Source organism: Poecilia formosa, unplaced genomic scaffold (genome assembly GCF_000485575.1).
Source record: "Poecilia formosa unplaced genomic scaffold, Poecilia_formosa-5.1.2 Scaffold63, whole genome shotgun sequence".
NCBI lineage: Eukaryota > Metazoa > Chordata > Actinopteri > Cyprinodontiformes > Poeciliidae > Poecilia > Poecilia formosa.
In genome coordinates this window covers 1,131,058-1,146,789 of record NW_006800002.1, presented here as the reverse complement: position 1 = coordinate 1,146,789, position 15,732 = coordinate 1,131,058, and the positions used below count along the sequence as shown (strand labels likewise).

The 15,732-nt window shown below is 38.5% G+C and overlaps 2 protein-coding genes across 6 annotated transcripts in view; one reads left to right on the top strand and one right to left on the bottom strand.

The window, feature by feature from the left end:
* pih1d2 (PIH1 domain containing 2) overlaps positions 1-655 on the top strand; it is a 4,514-nt gene extending 3,859 nt beyond the window's left edge. For both annotated transcript variants that reach the window (XM_007554388.2, XM_007554387.2), the window contains exon 5: positions 20-655. In XM_007554388.2, the coding sequence (XP_007554450.1) occupies positions 20-154 (135 nt within the window). In that variant the 3' untranslated portion in view covers positions 155-655. The remainder of the gene's footprint in view (positions 1-19) is intronic.
* Positions 656-1,040: 385 nt separating this feature from the next.
* dixdc1a (DIX domain containing 1a) lies at positions 1,041-14,912 on the bottom strand. Of its 4 annotated transcripts, none has more exons than XM_016672639.1 (17): positions 14,547-14,912; positions 14,249-14,425; positions 9,911-10,068; positions 9,667-9,815; positions 7,334-7,423; positions 7,008-7,061; positions 6,851-6,901; positions 5,960-6,064; positions 5,790-5,843; positions 5,575-5,670; positions 4,647-4,724; positions 3,910-4,071; positions 3,732-3,798; positions 3,435-3,543; positions 2,870-2,978; positions 1,510-1,589; positions 1,041-1,429 (listed from the first exon to the last, which is right to left on the bottom strand). In XM_016672639.1, exons 2-17 carry the CDS (start codon positions 14,269-14,271, stop codon positions 1,411-1,413), a joined length of 1,404 nt encoding a protein of 467 aa, XP_016528125.1. In that variant the 5' UTR covers positions 14,272-14,425; positions 14,547-14,912; the 3' UTR covers positions 1,041-1,410. The 4 variants fall into 4 exon arrangements, with proteins under 4 accessions (XP_016528125.1, XP_007554431.1, XP_007554430.1 ...); XM_007554369.2 differs by having other exon boundaries at positions 5,575-5,664; XM_007554368.2 differs by having other exon boundaries at positions 5,575-5,667; positions 14,547-14,911.
* Between the last annotated feature and the right edge of the window lie 820 nt (positions 14,913-15,732).

The window sequence follows — 15,732 nt, the reverse complement described above, 5'->3', positions numbered from 1 at the left end:
ATATTTTATAACTCTGCAGGAGGATGTTCTTCTAGAAGTGGAAGATGTTTACCATTTGCTTCTGGAGTTTCCAAAAACAGTAAACGAGGACACGGCCGCTGCCGTCTTCAACAAGAAGAAGCGGAGGCTCACGCTGACAGCAGCTGTTTTGTGACCAATTAATTTCAGCGAGAAAAGGGAGAGGAGTTCGCCAGGTCACGCATGTAAGGACTGAACTCTCACAGCAACAGAAAACACACCTTAAGAAGCGCACTATCCAATGCAGTCAGAATTAAGAGCGCGTACTGTGGGAACATATGTCGTGCTTCAAACTAAAATCTAACAAGCTGTTTTGATTGTAGTTTGAGGCAGAGCTGTAAATTGATCTATTTTCAGAATGTTCTACAGAGAAATGTGTTAGATTGTCCCGGTGTGCTATGTTGGCTGATGTGCAGGAACAAGTTTAAATCCACTGCCTACCAAAAGATTTATTAACATCAATAACAATTTGTGTTCTGAAGAACTACATGAGGAATGTATGTTTTAGTTTTATTTTGTGAGAGGATTTTTGATACTAGTGATCTCCGTTGAACAATAAGCCTATGGCAAAAACACAAAATCTAATATGTCCGGTTTAGTTTCTAGTGCAGATGTCTTACTACACTTGAAATAAGACAAAATTAACTTACAAGTAACTTTTCAGCAAGATATAGGAGCTTTTTTTAAGTAAATAATTCCTTAACATTGATGAAAAAACACTAGTTATAAGTGAAATAATCTACCAGTAGAACAAGACATTTTTCCACTATTAGAAGCCAAAATGTCCTGGTCTACTGGCAGATCATTTTACTTATAACTAGTTTTTTTTTCATCAATATTAAGAAATTATTTACTTAAATCAAACTCCTGTTTTGTCCTGAAAAGTTGCTTGTAAATTAGTTTTGTCTTATATCAAGATAGTTAGACTAGAAAATTACCTGGTAAGATTTTGGGGGTTTGCAGTTCTGACAGGACAGGAAGTGTTTCTACTTAGGGGGAAAAATGGTCAAGAAAACCTTCCATGCAATAATTTAAGTTTATTAAAATGTCAAAATCGATGCAGAGCAACAAGATTTTTTGGCAATATGGAACTTTGTATAATATGTCAACACTGTATCTTTGAAGTCTGCACTCAATGAACAGATTACAACCGTCATGAAAACAAACTCATACAACATTTTTTTTTCTTCTAAACATTCAAAGCTTCAAGTATCACATTACTGGCCGTTAACACTGTAGTCGGACATGTTCACTTTCAAGCTGGTGTCAATGTGTAAAATGCAATTCTATTAAATATAGCAGTACCCAAATGTCGAGTCATTTTCTTGGTGTGAAACATTTCCAGCGTTGCTGCGTGTGAAAAGTGTTATCTCCCTTGGTCCCAGTTATTGTTTAACAGCTTTTTTTCCCCCTGTAGTGGCACAACAAATGTTTTGGGTTAAATTCTTGATGCTGTAGGTTGAGGTTTGTAGTGGTGATCTCTGGTTCTACCTCCGCTCGCCGTGGTCCTCCTCCACCCACGCCACGATCTTCCCCTCCCAGCCGGGGACCACTGCTCCATCCTGAAACACCTGAACAGCCAACAAAAACGGCATTTACAGTTATCTTAAACTGAAAATATTCATACCCCTTGGACTTTTCACAATCACAAATTTTGATGTGTTTTTGGGGGGATTTTATGTGCTATTCTTATGCAGTTCCGCTTGATTCTCATCTCTCTCCAGTAATCAGGCTGGGATTTCTCCCATTGAGCCAAATTTCCCAGCTGTCAAATCTCTCAAAACCTCTCAAGGTCAAATGTGAGTTCAGAGTAAACAAACATGGTAGACTAGGAAGAAGCTATGGCGAAGGTTTCTGGAAAGAAACAATACAAATATTGTTTCTTTCCAGAAACATTCGCTTCTCCAATCACTTCTCCAATCTCCACAAGACTTTCTGGTCCGCCATGGCGGTGGTTTTGTCTCTGTATATTTTGAATTCCCACTTCATGTTTCCGGGCATTGTTGTTTATCCTCATGAGAACACCACACACACCGCGATATCAGGCCAAGACAATGTAACATGTTGAATATCGCCCTTCTACCCACGTATTTCCAGTATACCATTGAGATAGCACATTACGCATGTCATAGCAAACATCAGCGACTGGATAAAATCAGATCCAATCGTTTAAAAATTTTACAGTCCACACATCCAGCAAGCAATAATTTGTCAATAGCCGAGGATCCAGATCCCTTGTATGGAACCACCTTGTCCCTACAAGGGACTGGTTTTTAGCTAGGCTGGTGATAGAACAACATTGTAACTCCAATTGTATGTTTAAGGTTTTCCTCTTCCTGGACGTTACAAAAACACATAATTTTGCCATGTATTTTTGGTCTAAAGTCTAGTCCAAATATATTTATATAATTAAAATAAAACAAAACTAGCTTCTAAGTAACTTTTCAGCAAGATATAGGTGCTTCTTTTAAGTCAATAATTTCTTAATATTGATGAAAAAGTGCTAAGTTTTATTACCAGACGTAATAACGTGAAAAATGTTTGGTTACTCCTACAGTATATCTTGCTGAAAATTTGCTTGTAAGTTAATTTTGTCTTATTTCAAGTGTTCAAAGATATTTGCAATAGAAACTAGACCAAAATTATCTGGTTAGTTTTTTTTTATGTATAAAAGCCTTAAACAGCTTTTCTTGAAAGCTACTGGGCATGTAATATCCCAATAGTTGCATTAAATTTTGTTTTGGAACCTGACAACATGTGACAGAATTTATGGATATTTTTGGAAGAGAAGTGGAGTAAGTTTTTATTATTACTTTTGACATTGAAAGTGATGTTAAAATGAGTGACCTACCTCTTCTTTCACTGTGCCAAACTCTGGGTCAAGAGCCTTGAAGTGGTATCTGAAATTGCCCTGTCTGTCTACAGCAGCCTTAAAGTCTCGCAGTGTCACTTCACCCAGCCTGCAAACACACATTGTCATGATCAGTCATGATCTATGCATCCATACATGCCAAGAAACATGAAGCTTTACTAGGATAAACCACAAGCTGCCAAAGATCACAGTTTAAAGCTCTGGACATGCCTCAATCAGGCTTCAACTCTCCAGAAGCAATTTGTTTTTGAAATTGGATATAAGAAATATATCTTCCTACAGGAAAGGAATATATGACAGCATTGGGGTCACTTTAAAAAAATTTAAAAAATAAAATTACAAGAGTAAAGTTTGATGTCATTATGAGAATGACATCAAACTTTAAGGATTAAGTGACATTACAACTTTATTCTCAGAATATTATGACTTTATTTTTGTAATTTTATTTTTTATGTTATTTTTTTCTTAGTATGGCCCTAATACACTTCCATAAAAAAAAGAAAAAAAAATCATTACTATTCCAAACTTTTTTTTTTTTTGGTACCTTTTCGGGATGTTAATCAAAAACGGAGTGAGCGAGCGATCTGTGAAGTAGAGCACTTTAGTAGAGACGACAGCGTCTAGTCCCGGGCTGCTGTGCGAGTGCGCCACTTCTGAAAAATAATGACACAAATAACTTTAACGAAAAAAAAAAAAAAATCTAACTCTGTAATGGTTCTGATGATCCACCTCACACATGTGGACATGTAATAAAGGGGATCATTTAATTATTTGATTTAAGTTAGAATGTTGCTGGGGATGACGAACGCTGAACAGAACACAAAGATTCTGCTCGTCTTACTGGAGCTCGGCGGCCAGGAGTCACGGTCTGTCGAGTTGGCTCTGCGTCCTGGCGATTTAAATTCCTCCTAGAAGAAAAACATATTATACAATTACTCCTGGTAAACACCTGCTGAAAACAAAAACAAAACAAAACAAAAAAAAACCATTTCAGAGCCAGCGTGTGTAGCTGCTCGTACTCCTTTCTCCTGTCTCCGCTGGTTGTCCAAAGAGTGGAGTCGGTCCATGAGGCTCGCTATGCCTTGCTCCAAAGTGTCCAGGGTGTGATGCTGGGGGTCATGACCCGAGAAACTGTCCCTCAGACTGCGCAGCGCTTCCCTGACGAGCTGCAGCTCCTCACCCTGTGGCAAAACAGACTCAGTTCAGTTCACTTTCACAGAGTTAAAGCTAAAGATGATGGAGATGGCAAGGAGGCTTTTCAACCTCCAGGACAAAGAACATCACCATCAATAAATCATCAAAATACCAGTAAAGAAATATTGCCAGATCAAACCCAGCCTTCTAAACAATCAGCTTAGTTAGCTTTTCTAATGACTGGCTCTGATGTTGCTAACTCAGCAGATAATGGCAGAGTGAACTGCTCTCTCCACAGTAGATATAAAATATCCACAGCATCATAACATTAAAACATGTTATGATGTAAAGCTAAAAAAAGTCAACTTTACATATTACTGTCCCTGTAAACTGTTAGTATTTCCAGTATTTTCCTTATAAAGTGTTCTGAATGACTCCCCAAAGCGTTTTCTTGTCCCAGTTTTACACACACTGCATAACATTTTGCAACATGTTAGCAGAATCACATAAAAATCATTATACAGCTCTAAAAAATTCAGAAATCTGTAGAATTTAGAATTCTGCACATCTCTCTCTTTTTTTATTATTAAAAAGTAGTAAAAATCCAAAAACTGACACGTACTTGTGCATTGTGCTGAAATGTTGAAGGAGAAGTCGACACCACCAAGTTGTCACAGCCACCATTCTCACCTCTAAATGTCTGTAAGATGGAGACATGGTAGAGTGGGAAAAATACAATTAATTTGGAGCTTTTTTAAAATTATTATTATCTTAACTAACTCACATGTTAAAAATATTTATGTAGTCTCTAATATGTTTTTACAACTTCAATCATGTTCCTCAGAAAGTAGAATCTTGACGCAGGGTTTTTCTAATTATCTGGTATAATTCAGATTCATATTTGACTATGTATCAAAGACCAGACATTCAATGTAAACTGCACTAAGTTCTTCTTTTTAAATTTCACTTAAATTGTATGTAGCATTATTATTCCAAAGTCAACGATTCAAATAAGTCAATAAATCACTGAAATGAAAATGGAATATTATACCAAACCTCTGAATGCACCTAAAACAAAATGATATAAAAGTTTATTCCCCAGACTAAGAGCTTTATTGTTGTCAAAAACTCATTATAAACATATTAGTGACTCGCTTTGTTGCTCTACATGCTATGTTTGAAGTTACAGTAAAACTTGGAGCACTTGTGTTTATTTTTGAGTAATTCTGCTTCAAGAAAAGCTCCCTAGTTCAGGAAATGCATTAAAAAAGGCTAAAAAAAAAACCCTTCTCTGATTAATGCGCTGTATATTCTGCAGTGGGAACTGGTCTCTGTAGCCTACAACGCTGAGCTGAATGAGAAAACACAGCTTTGTTTTCAAGCTTGACACTGTCTAAATGCATCAGTGGTTCCGTTGTCTAAATGATTTGTTGTTATGATAAGAAGAAATGCGCGCCCCGTCATGTGCGAAAGCTCTCTGATGATTGTTAGGTTTATTCACGCTGAAATGTTGGATTGTGGCGACGCTGCAACCGCGGCGCTCTCCATACCCGTCCGTGGCCGACTTCGTGTGCTTTGTGCTGACTTTCATCGGGCTTCTGTTGCTGCAGCAGCAGCCTGTCCTTCTTCCCCAGCTGCTGCTGCTGATGTGGTTTTGACAAAACAGACAGACAGAAAAAATAAAAATAAAAAATACAAACGACAAAAGTGATTACCTGCACGCGAAAAGAAAATCCATTACGGTGTAAATAATGAAAAGCTATACCTCATATTCGGTGAGTAATTTGTTCCTTTCACTCAGCTTGCATTTGAGCTCCTCCTGCAGGCGGGCAGAGTGTGGAATACGGTAAGCTCTAGATAGATTTCTTCCACGTACACTTGTATCCCAGCCAGATATTTTATCAGGTCAAAAAAGGAAATCATCGCTTGTCTCACATTTTCTCCTTCCAACTGATCTTTGGCCATGTTGCACCTCAGTAGCTCCTGCTTTAGCTGCAGCACGGCGTCCTCCTGCACTGACAGGCGCTGCTGCAGCGCATCCTAATGAGAGAGATGAGAAGATCAGAGAGATCAGAGCACAAAGGCGGGTGAATTGTTTCCATCTCATCAACAGCCGTCCAGTTTCTTCTTTTTTCTTTTTGTTAAGGAATCAAACCTAAACTTTATATGTGCAGAGATGCAATAATCAACTGAATCAAACTAAATTTCCACCATTTTAAGTCTGTAAATGGATCAAGAAACAGCATTTACTTCGACTCACTGGTGTTAAGTTTAATAAACATATGTTTTGATACGTATGCAAGAATCATATTATATATATATATGTTTGTTTTTTTTTCATTTTTGTTGCATTAAAAACTACTATTTCTGTTGTGGGAACTGTCATATATTTCTTCTGCGACAGTGTAGAGAAAGGATTTCTCATTTTTAGAGTTCTTCAGGTTTTTACATTTTGGTCACAATTTAATGTCTCATACCATCAAATAAATTGCAGTATAAGACAAAGATAACCTGAGTAAACACAAAAAGTAGCTTTCAAATGATGATTTAATTTAATCTCTGGTGTCCTAGAGAAGCATCTTACAAGTGGGAATGCTTTTCAGGAACAATATTTGTGTTTGTGGGGCTATAATTGCTGTGACACACATACGCAGCCACACAGTTACCTAAAAAAAGATGCAACTAATAGATTTTATGGTCACAACAGAACAGCAGAACATTGTGATAAAGCTTCAAGTGCATATCGCCTCATCCATTTAAAAATAATAAAAAAGATTTACGTCCTTCACTCCACTTTAGTCCCAAAGATAAGTTAAGAGGTTTTACCTTGATGGCCTGAATGTGTCGCGTCTCCTGTTTGTGCCTCAGGAGCTCCCTCTGTGAGCCACACACACACACACACACACGCACACACGTGCGAACACCCTCATTACACAAAAGGAAGCTCATCTATATTAATTGCAATTACAGTTCCTCACTGTACCTTCAGATCAAGGCCTTCTTCCATGCTTTGGTCCAGACGACTGCGGATTAGAACCTTCAAAGGAAGAGCGCATGAACAGGATAATTAGAGAAGGGGAGAAAATGTCAGAACGCATGAAGAGGCAACAGAAACGCGTGACAGCGGGCCGGCAGATCAGAGAGAATTCATCGGCTCACTGGCTTCTCCCACCAACACCCCAGAAGGGAGTGACGGCTGAAAAATATCATCACAGGGAGAAGAGGCCTGACGCGGGCGCTTCACGAAAGATCTGCGACCGAGCGAGGCCTTCTCAGGTTAGCAGAGGGAGAGAGGGAACCGGACCGTACCAGCTGCTGCTCCGCGGTCGTCCGGCCATCTCCGAAGCTCCCGGATTCGTCCTGGTCCTCTTCCGGGAGGGAGCCGTGCAGCAGCAGACCCTGAGGGGGACAACATGGGAGAAGGAACGCAGCTCAAAATTCAGCGTTGGTGTTGTCTTAGGACTGGACAATACATCAATCAATATACATGTGACAGAATATTCAATATATAGGGTAACTCTGCTGCGATGGACTGGTAACCTGTCCAGGGTCGCAGTTGCCCGAAATGTCTCTCTGGAGATAAGCACCAGCACCCCTCCTGACCCCACTAAGGACAAGGGTTAAAGAAAATGGATTGATGGACAACTCTGATCAAGAACCGTAAAGCGCTCTGGGGGATGTGCAGAGGGAAAGGCTTTAGCTGCGCAACCTCTCATGGTCAGCTAGCAAGGTGAGTGGCATTGCTTTTTGGTTACCAAGCAACCAACCTGTTGAGTAACCAGTGCAGCAGCGGTTTAAGGTTTCACCACCGTGCCTCATAACTTGCTTAGAAATAAACAATGGCATGGAGAGAAAACCAGAGATGCACCGATCCGATGTTAGTATCTGTATTGGCCCCGATATTGAAAAAAATTCTAGATCGGGTATTGGTGACAATCTTCCCAACACATAAGAGCAAATCTATGCAGTCTAATTCTATGCTTTGTGCTCTGAGTGGTGTCAAGGTTTATTATTTATTTTACATTATACTTAAAATTTCTAATTTCGCTTTCTGAATTATCTGAATTATTGTTGCAGTTTATTTTTTACTTTTGATCAAGACGGCCAACCTATTGTTTTATTCAGTTTTAGTTTCTTTATCATATATTATATTCCTAATTCCATTACTAAATAGATAAAAGTTGTTATTTTTGCATGTTTGACCAAGCTTGTGAAGCTATTTAGTACTTTAGTATGCTGTACTGGTATAAATCAATTTATAATTCAGTACATTTATGCCTGTGTTTAAAAAAAGAAAGACTAAGTCAATTCAGCAATGTTTTTCTGTATCGGATTGGTATTGCCTTATGCTAAAGTTTAGATATTGGTATCTGTATCAGAAGTGAGAAAAGTGGATCGGTGCATCCCTGGTGAAATGTCACGCCAAAGTTTGGCAGTATTTCAGATATTCAAAACAAAACAAACAAAACAAAAAAAACCCGAATCAATTATCAGTATCATCTGGTATGAAACTCTTCTATAGTTCTGGTTCTGGTTCTGCGGATGCACAGCAGACTAGAACCAGAAAAGCTCAGTGGTCTGGAAGAATTGATATGTGAAAAACTTTTACGGGGTCTGAATACCTTTGCAAGGAGTCTGAGAAACAAGGCAGTACAACAGAGCTAAATAGAAAATGATATCAAACTGACTATGTGGAAGAAAACACACCTCTGAGTCCTCAGACATGTTTATTTATAGTGTTTTTTACAGTGTTGTTGTTTTTTTTATGTATTTCTGCAGCTGCACTGCTGAACAGAAGAAATGGATGTCTCTATTTTTAACTACAAAGGAAGAACACTGCTTTTGTTTTTTGTGTCTGTTCTGAGTAAATGTACTTGTACTATGTTTAGCTAAGGCTGCACAGAGGCACATTTGTTGGCACCGTTTCCTTACAGCTAAAAGGTCCTGGGTTCAAATCCCAGCACAGACTCTTCCTGCTCGGAGTTTGCATGTTCTCCCCCATGCATGCTTTAGTTCTTCCTCCAGCAGTCCAAAGATGTGCATGTCAGGTTAAATAGTGTCTCTAAATCGTCCTAAGATATGAATATCTGTATGCAAAGTATGGGTAAAGGAATAAAGACAAGATAGGTGGATGTTTGGTTAAGTTAAAAAAAGGATATGATTCATATTATTTTCTTTTTTTTTGTAGTCCATTTTTTATATCACATTGTGACTGAACAGTGTGGAATGCTGATAGTCCAAAAATACAAATTTGTTCAAATTTAGCAGTTAATTAAATAACCAATTAGATTAATTATCTAAGTGCAGGAAAGGATTAGGGACAATGAAGAAAAAAAAAAGGATTGAGGCTCTTATCTTATGACCTTTGATCTCAGAATTCTGACCTTTCATGTCATAATTCCCACTCTGAACTCAGAATTCTGAGTTTAGATCTGAGAAGATTGATGCAAAAAAAAAATAAATAAAAAAGGTCAATCCTCCAATTCTCTCAACTTATCTCTGTTTACTTGGTGTGATTCAACCCACTGAAAAAGTCTAGCTCGGCCTGGATGAAATCTCATCACATGCTGCGTTCATCTGCAGCTGTTCTGCCTCCGTACCGAGTCCGGCCCGTTTTCCGGTGCGTTATCACCCGGAGTTACCTGTAGCCGGAACACCATCCTCCTGGCCTCCTGCATCTCCTTCTCCAACTGCTCCTGGTGGACGTCCAGCTGCTCCTCCCAGGACTTCTCCTCCTCCTCCTGCCCATCACGGCTGAGTGTGGGACACAACCCACAGAGCGGCACATCCTCTGAGAGGAAGAGACAGGGAGAATGAGCTCGGATGCTTGTTTTTGAAATGGCATGATATTTGGCTTCTACGAGAGTTTGCGTGCTGCCGACCGACCCGGGACAGATTTCCTCTCTGTCGGCTCGGATTTGTCTTCCAGAGTTTCCCCCTGGTTATCAGGCCGATGAGGGGCCGCTTCTCCTGCGGGGGCCTCAGCGGACTGGGCGATAACGTATTCCTCTTTGGGGGAGTGGGCAGGACTGGCGGAGCTCAGGCTGAAACAGATGGTAAGAACAGGCAGGGGGGGTGAAAATTTGTACACAGGCAAGCTGAGAGCAGTAAACAAACCTGCAAACGTAAAAATGGAGATTGGAGATTTCACTTCCTGCCAGATGAAAATCTGAATTACTCCCATCTTGAGAAAGCAATTTAAACCCAGATCATTTATAATCTTGATAAATAAAATCCGGTCTTGCAAAAGTATTTCTTGCAGCGTTTCATTTTTTCGTCTTTTTTTTTTTTTTGACATCACAAGCACAAACTTCCTCTGCTTTAATGCCCCAAAAAATTAAATTCAGCTTATTCAATTACCATCATGTAGTTGGAGATGCACCGATTTGAATATTTGGGCCGATGTCAATATTCGATATTAATATTGCCATTATGGCCAAGAACCGATATTTACAGACATTGCATGTATTATATCTTTAAGTTTCACTCTCATTTCAACACTGAAAAAAATGGTCACACCACTGGACTTTACCAATGTTGTTCTGCTTTAGTTAAACTACCCACAATCCTGTGCTGCATGACCGTCACGCTCACATGACCAAACAAATACTAAATGACCAATCCATTCCAGAAACAAACGGCAACAAGTTGGAAATATAACATCAACCAAGTTTTTTTTATTTATTTTTTTTATTTGACATATTAAAAATGACTGATACCAGCCGATAATTGAAAATTGTTGCTGATATATTGTGCATTTCTGATTTCCAATCAGATGATTAATATTCTTTGAAAAGCAATTTTGCTTAAGGAGACATCAGAATCCATTTTATTTATGGTTTTGGTTGCAAGTGTCTGATTTCCTTTTTATTTTTTGTTTTTGATTGTTGTGTTTTATTATGAATTTGTAAAATGTCTTCCAGTTCCAGTGTTAAATGTGCTTTACGAAATTAAACTTCATTGGCTTTTGAAAGGGTGAACTTGTATTACTGTGACATTATCAATAAATTACTTGGAAATTATGTCAAAAACAACAATAATTACTGGAACAATTTATCATACAGCGATGTTTGTTATGAAAACAGGCATGAGCACAAGTCTTCTTCTTTTAGTAAATATTGGTGTAGCTACATAAAGATCAAGAAAAACATCAGAAAGGTCAGAGATTAAGTTGTACAACAGAAATTTAAAACAAGTTCACCCAGGGGCTGTCCAAAAATAAGATAAATGAAAGACACAAAACCAAAAAATATATGTTAGTAAAACATTAACAAAAATTCAGCCAAAAAACAAGACGATGCCAAAAGCTACAGGCAAAAGATACTTAAGAAAAGGCAGCGAGAATTCCTGTCTAGTATTTAAAGGCAAATAACTCCAAAATTTGGAAACTTCAGTGAAAGTTGAATCACCTCAAAGTTTCCACCTAATTTTTAGGACAACTAAAACAAATCTAGAAACACTCAGCGAGGAAAAAAATCATAGATACAAAAAAAAAAAACCCATCTGAACTCAACACCCTGCTGCTGGGAAGAAAAAAATGTGAGGAACAAAAAAAAAAACAAAAAAAAAACAGCGGCTTAGCGGTGGGAGAAAGCTGTACGGAGAAACCAAAGAATGGCCCGAGGGATTCTATTTGCACGGTTAAACATGTTTCTTCCCATAAATAAGCAGCACGATTTCGACTTCATATGACCAGGCTTTATGCTTATCTGCAGGAATTACTCAACACAAGCAAACATCACAACAGAGAGCAAACATTTGTGTCACTTTGGAGTTCACGCTGCTCCAGTTTAAAACCAACTGAGCACATTCCTGCAATATCTTCAGCTAAACTGGAATCATGCCTGAAGGAACCAGCAGCAGCATGTGAAACTGAACTCGGGAAGCTGCTGAGAAGCCAACACTCACGTTTCAGATGCTAGCACAGTAGCATGCAGACAAAACGCAGAGTTTATTGGTTTCAACTGAAGTGAGTTTTCTTTTCACTATTATTTTATCCACGTGACTGAATTGCTGTTTTAGGCTTCTGTTATGTTATTTAAAACAAGTCAAAACATATTTAAACAAAACCTAGTTATATGTTAAACCATTCTTAATCCACAAGGTAAAGAACGGTTTAATAATAAAGATGAAAATAAAGACCTAAAAACTAAAATTCTTCGAACGAGGTGAAGGTTTTGACATTTATAATATAGATTTGTCAACATTTTTACTGTGAAACTGAAATCAAAGGGAAGGAAAAAGTTTTTTGTGGATTACAGATATAAAGATGGATGGACTGACCTATATCTACACTTATAACGTTCCCTGAGAAGGGTAAAAGTATCAGATTTTAGTATCCCCACTGATGTTTCTTTGAGGCCACGTCAAAGCAGGAAGTGAGCATCTTATCAGATGCTGCTGTAATTATCCTCAACTGTTTTTTCCAGAGCAGACCAAGGAGCTGTTGGCTCCTGCAAATACCGTCTCTGCATCTGTTGGCGCTTTTGGAACAGACGCCATTACTCCAAAAGCCATTCTGGTGTTAGGAACGGAACAAATACCACACAAACCGGGAGCATATGGGTTGAGCCGGAGATTAGGCGCTGCATGGGATTTGCACAGGATGAGCTTTAGTAGCATCAGATTAACAGGATTTAATAAACTCTGGAGGAAAATGACTGAGAATGCACATTTGTTCACAGTTAATATGCGATTTAAAGGTACTTTGTTACTTATAAAAGAAAAACATTTCATCTAGTTCACAACTGACCTCAACGTTTCTAACCAGCGGTGCCCAGCTATTAAAATTAATTGTGGCCAACAAAGCGTCTCCACCTTGTAGTAGTATAGGAAAAATGTCTTGTTACCTTACTCTATTACTCTGTGTTTTTTTTTTTTAGCTTAAAAGTACATTTATCTCACGCTTTGAAAGTATTTTTAAGATGCTAACAATAACAAGTCGGTGGTAGGTTTGGACAGTTATTGTGTTATCATTTACTTACTGATTTTATTTTACTTAATGATTTAATTTACCATTTCACGATAAATTCCAATTAATTGAAACTTTGGTTGATAAATGTCGAACTTTTGGTCAGTTAGTTTCCTTTTCAGAACCTTTGGTACTGACCTGCATGTCATTCAAGACAAAAATGCATTCAATGACTTTATTACATTTTGGGTCAATTTTTTACATAATGCGAGTTTAATGATGTTCTATGACATTTCAAAGCCCTGCAGTTATACAGCTACCCAAAAAAAGAAGTAATAAATGGTTCTTATCATCATTTTTATCATTATCACAACAGCACCACAAAATATTGTGATAAGACTTTAAGTGTGTATTGTTCACTTGTTGTCAGTAGATGGAGAATATGTTCTGGACGGATTAGACAAAAATTTTATTTGCTGACCTGTTTGCAAAAATGTAATTTGCATTGGAAAACTAACACTGTACATCATCCTGAACACAAAATCCTATCTGTGAAACATGGTGGCAGCAGGGCAAGGGAAGCTGGGATTGAGACTAAGACTAAATCTATGCTTTAAACTAATTGAGAATCTGTCTAATTCCGAATATTGATGTTTATGTGCCTTCGCTAGCTAGAGAGGGAGAACTTGACCCACTATGCAAATATGAATGAGCAAAAGTTTGCAGAGACCTACCCAAAAAGGCTAACAAATACAAATACTAATGCACCTCATGTTGTTCAAATTCATTTCTAAAGATTTGTGAAAACATGTGTTTCCCTTCTGCTTTACGCTTTACGATTAAGCAGTGCCATTTTTATTTTTTTCTGTCATATGGATCCTAATAAAATATTCAGATATTTGTTGTTCTCCCAAAAAGTTCCAAGCGCTGTGAAAACTTCTGCAAGGCACTGCAACGGTAATTATAACGTGGCTCAGAATAGTTCTGCTACATACATCAGTGGTTGCTAGGCACTGGAGGCTCATATCCCAGACACCAACGGTCACACCCACATTCACTGCAATGTAAACATGCAGCAATCACTGGCTTCCTTTGGGTTATAAAGTCTTCAATTTACGACGAAATAAATTGTTATGAGCATGAATACGATCCACATGTAAATCAGGAGAGGATTCTGAATGCAGGCCTGATGCTCTGTGTATTTCTGCCGCTGATGAATACATGCACTGTCGATAAAAATAGCTGCCTGTAGGCTGCTTGGCGTGTAATGTTGGAATAATAATGTTTCTTTTTTTTAAATAGCCGCGTCCTACCATTTCATCTGCTTCGCTCCCATGCTGTTGTTTGTTGCCTTTTACCCTCCCACACAGTCGGACTTGTGCATCTGGGTGATGCCCCGGTTCTCAGTCAGGACCATAGCCCAAACAGAGCCGGAGGCTGCGGGGAATGGGGAAGGGGAGCAGCCGCCGCAGGAGTCTCCACGTCGCACACTGTGTTCAATCAGAAATAACAGCACGGTCAAATCCACTCCTGCAGCACAACGCTCCAAATCCAAATCAAAGAAGAAGAAGGGGGAAAAAAGCCCGAAACCCCGTTTCCCCTAAATCATACCAAAGCTTGGTCCAAGCTGGCACCGCGAGAGAGAGAGAGAGAGAGAGAGAGAGAGAGAGAGAGAGAGAGAGAGACGGCGCGCGCGCTGCAGCTCAGCAGCACCAGCGAATGAAGTCTGCTGGTTTTCTCATCGCTCTCACCAGCTCCCTAACACGAACACAGCGTCTTTGTGTTCCCTATGCATCTCTTTCACTCCTGTGTTTTCTTTTTCTGCCGGAACCTTTTTTGCATTTCTCCCCCTCGTCCTTCCCCCCTTCCTTCTCTCCTCCCTCCTTCTGTTTCTTTTCTGTTTCGTCGCACTGGCTTTGTAATAAGTTCTTCCTTCTTTCAGAGAGCAGAGATGTCAGACATTGCTCTGGCTGTCTGGGTGTGTTTACCCTCCCCCCTCTCTCTATCTCTAGAAGGAGGAGTGAGGTTTCTTCTTTTTTTCATTTTTCTATGTTCCTTATATCATTGCAAAACTAGCATAAGGGAAGGAAATGTCAGGGTGGGTTTTTTTTTTGTTTTTGTGATGGCACACCAAAACCAAAAAAATAATTTTAGAAGCTTTATTAGAGACTGAATTTCGATAAATTAAAATGCATTTATATTAATTTTATCAGTTATTTTATCAGTTCAGTTAAAGATACCTACTATGCCACATTAAATCGCTATCATAAAAAGGTACACGTATAGCAAGTGTTATTTTGTTCATTTTCATGGATTAGCTATGATGAAAACCTACCTTTTGAATTTTTTATCTGAAATGTCAATTTTATGTATGTTGGTATTAGAAGTGTGCAGTACTGCATATTGTGGTACCAATCTGATACCAAGTAAACAGAACCTGTATCATCAATACTGATACCAACTTATTATTCAAGTGCGATACATCATCAAACTTCTGACCTCTAGGAGTTACTGAGGCTTTTTTCCATTCAACTATTTAGTTAAAACCTAGGACAAAATTTAGATAAAGTATATATGTGTCTACAAAATACCTTAGTAACATATTTACATGATAAACAGAAACAGAAAAGGAACAAAACAAATTTCAGTGTCAGTTGTGCAAAAACAATAGCTTGAGATCAAATCATAGCAATTTGTTTTCATTAAAATGAAATTTCAAGAGGGAATCTGAAACTAAAGTCAATCTTATCACACTATCGAAACCAACTTAGTATCGATATTATCAGGATTTTGAATC

Coding starts and splice junctions, on each gene's coding strand:
- dixdc1a (XM_016672639.1), bottom strand. CDS start 14,271: ATGGGAGCGAAGCAGATGAAATG. Junction 6,065..6,850: donor GACACATTCAGGCCATCAAG/GTAAAACCTCTT, acceptor CTCTCTCATTAG/GATGCGCTGCAGCAGCGCCT. Junction 3,799..3,909: donor AGCGGAGACAGGAGAAAGGA/GTACGAGCAGCT, acceptor TTTTTCTTCTAG/GAGGAATTTAAATCGCCAGG.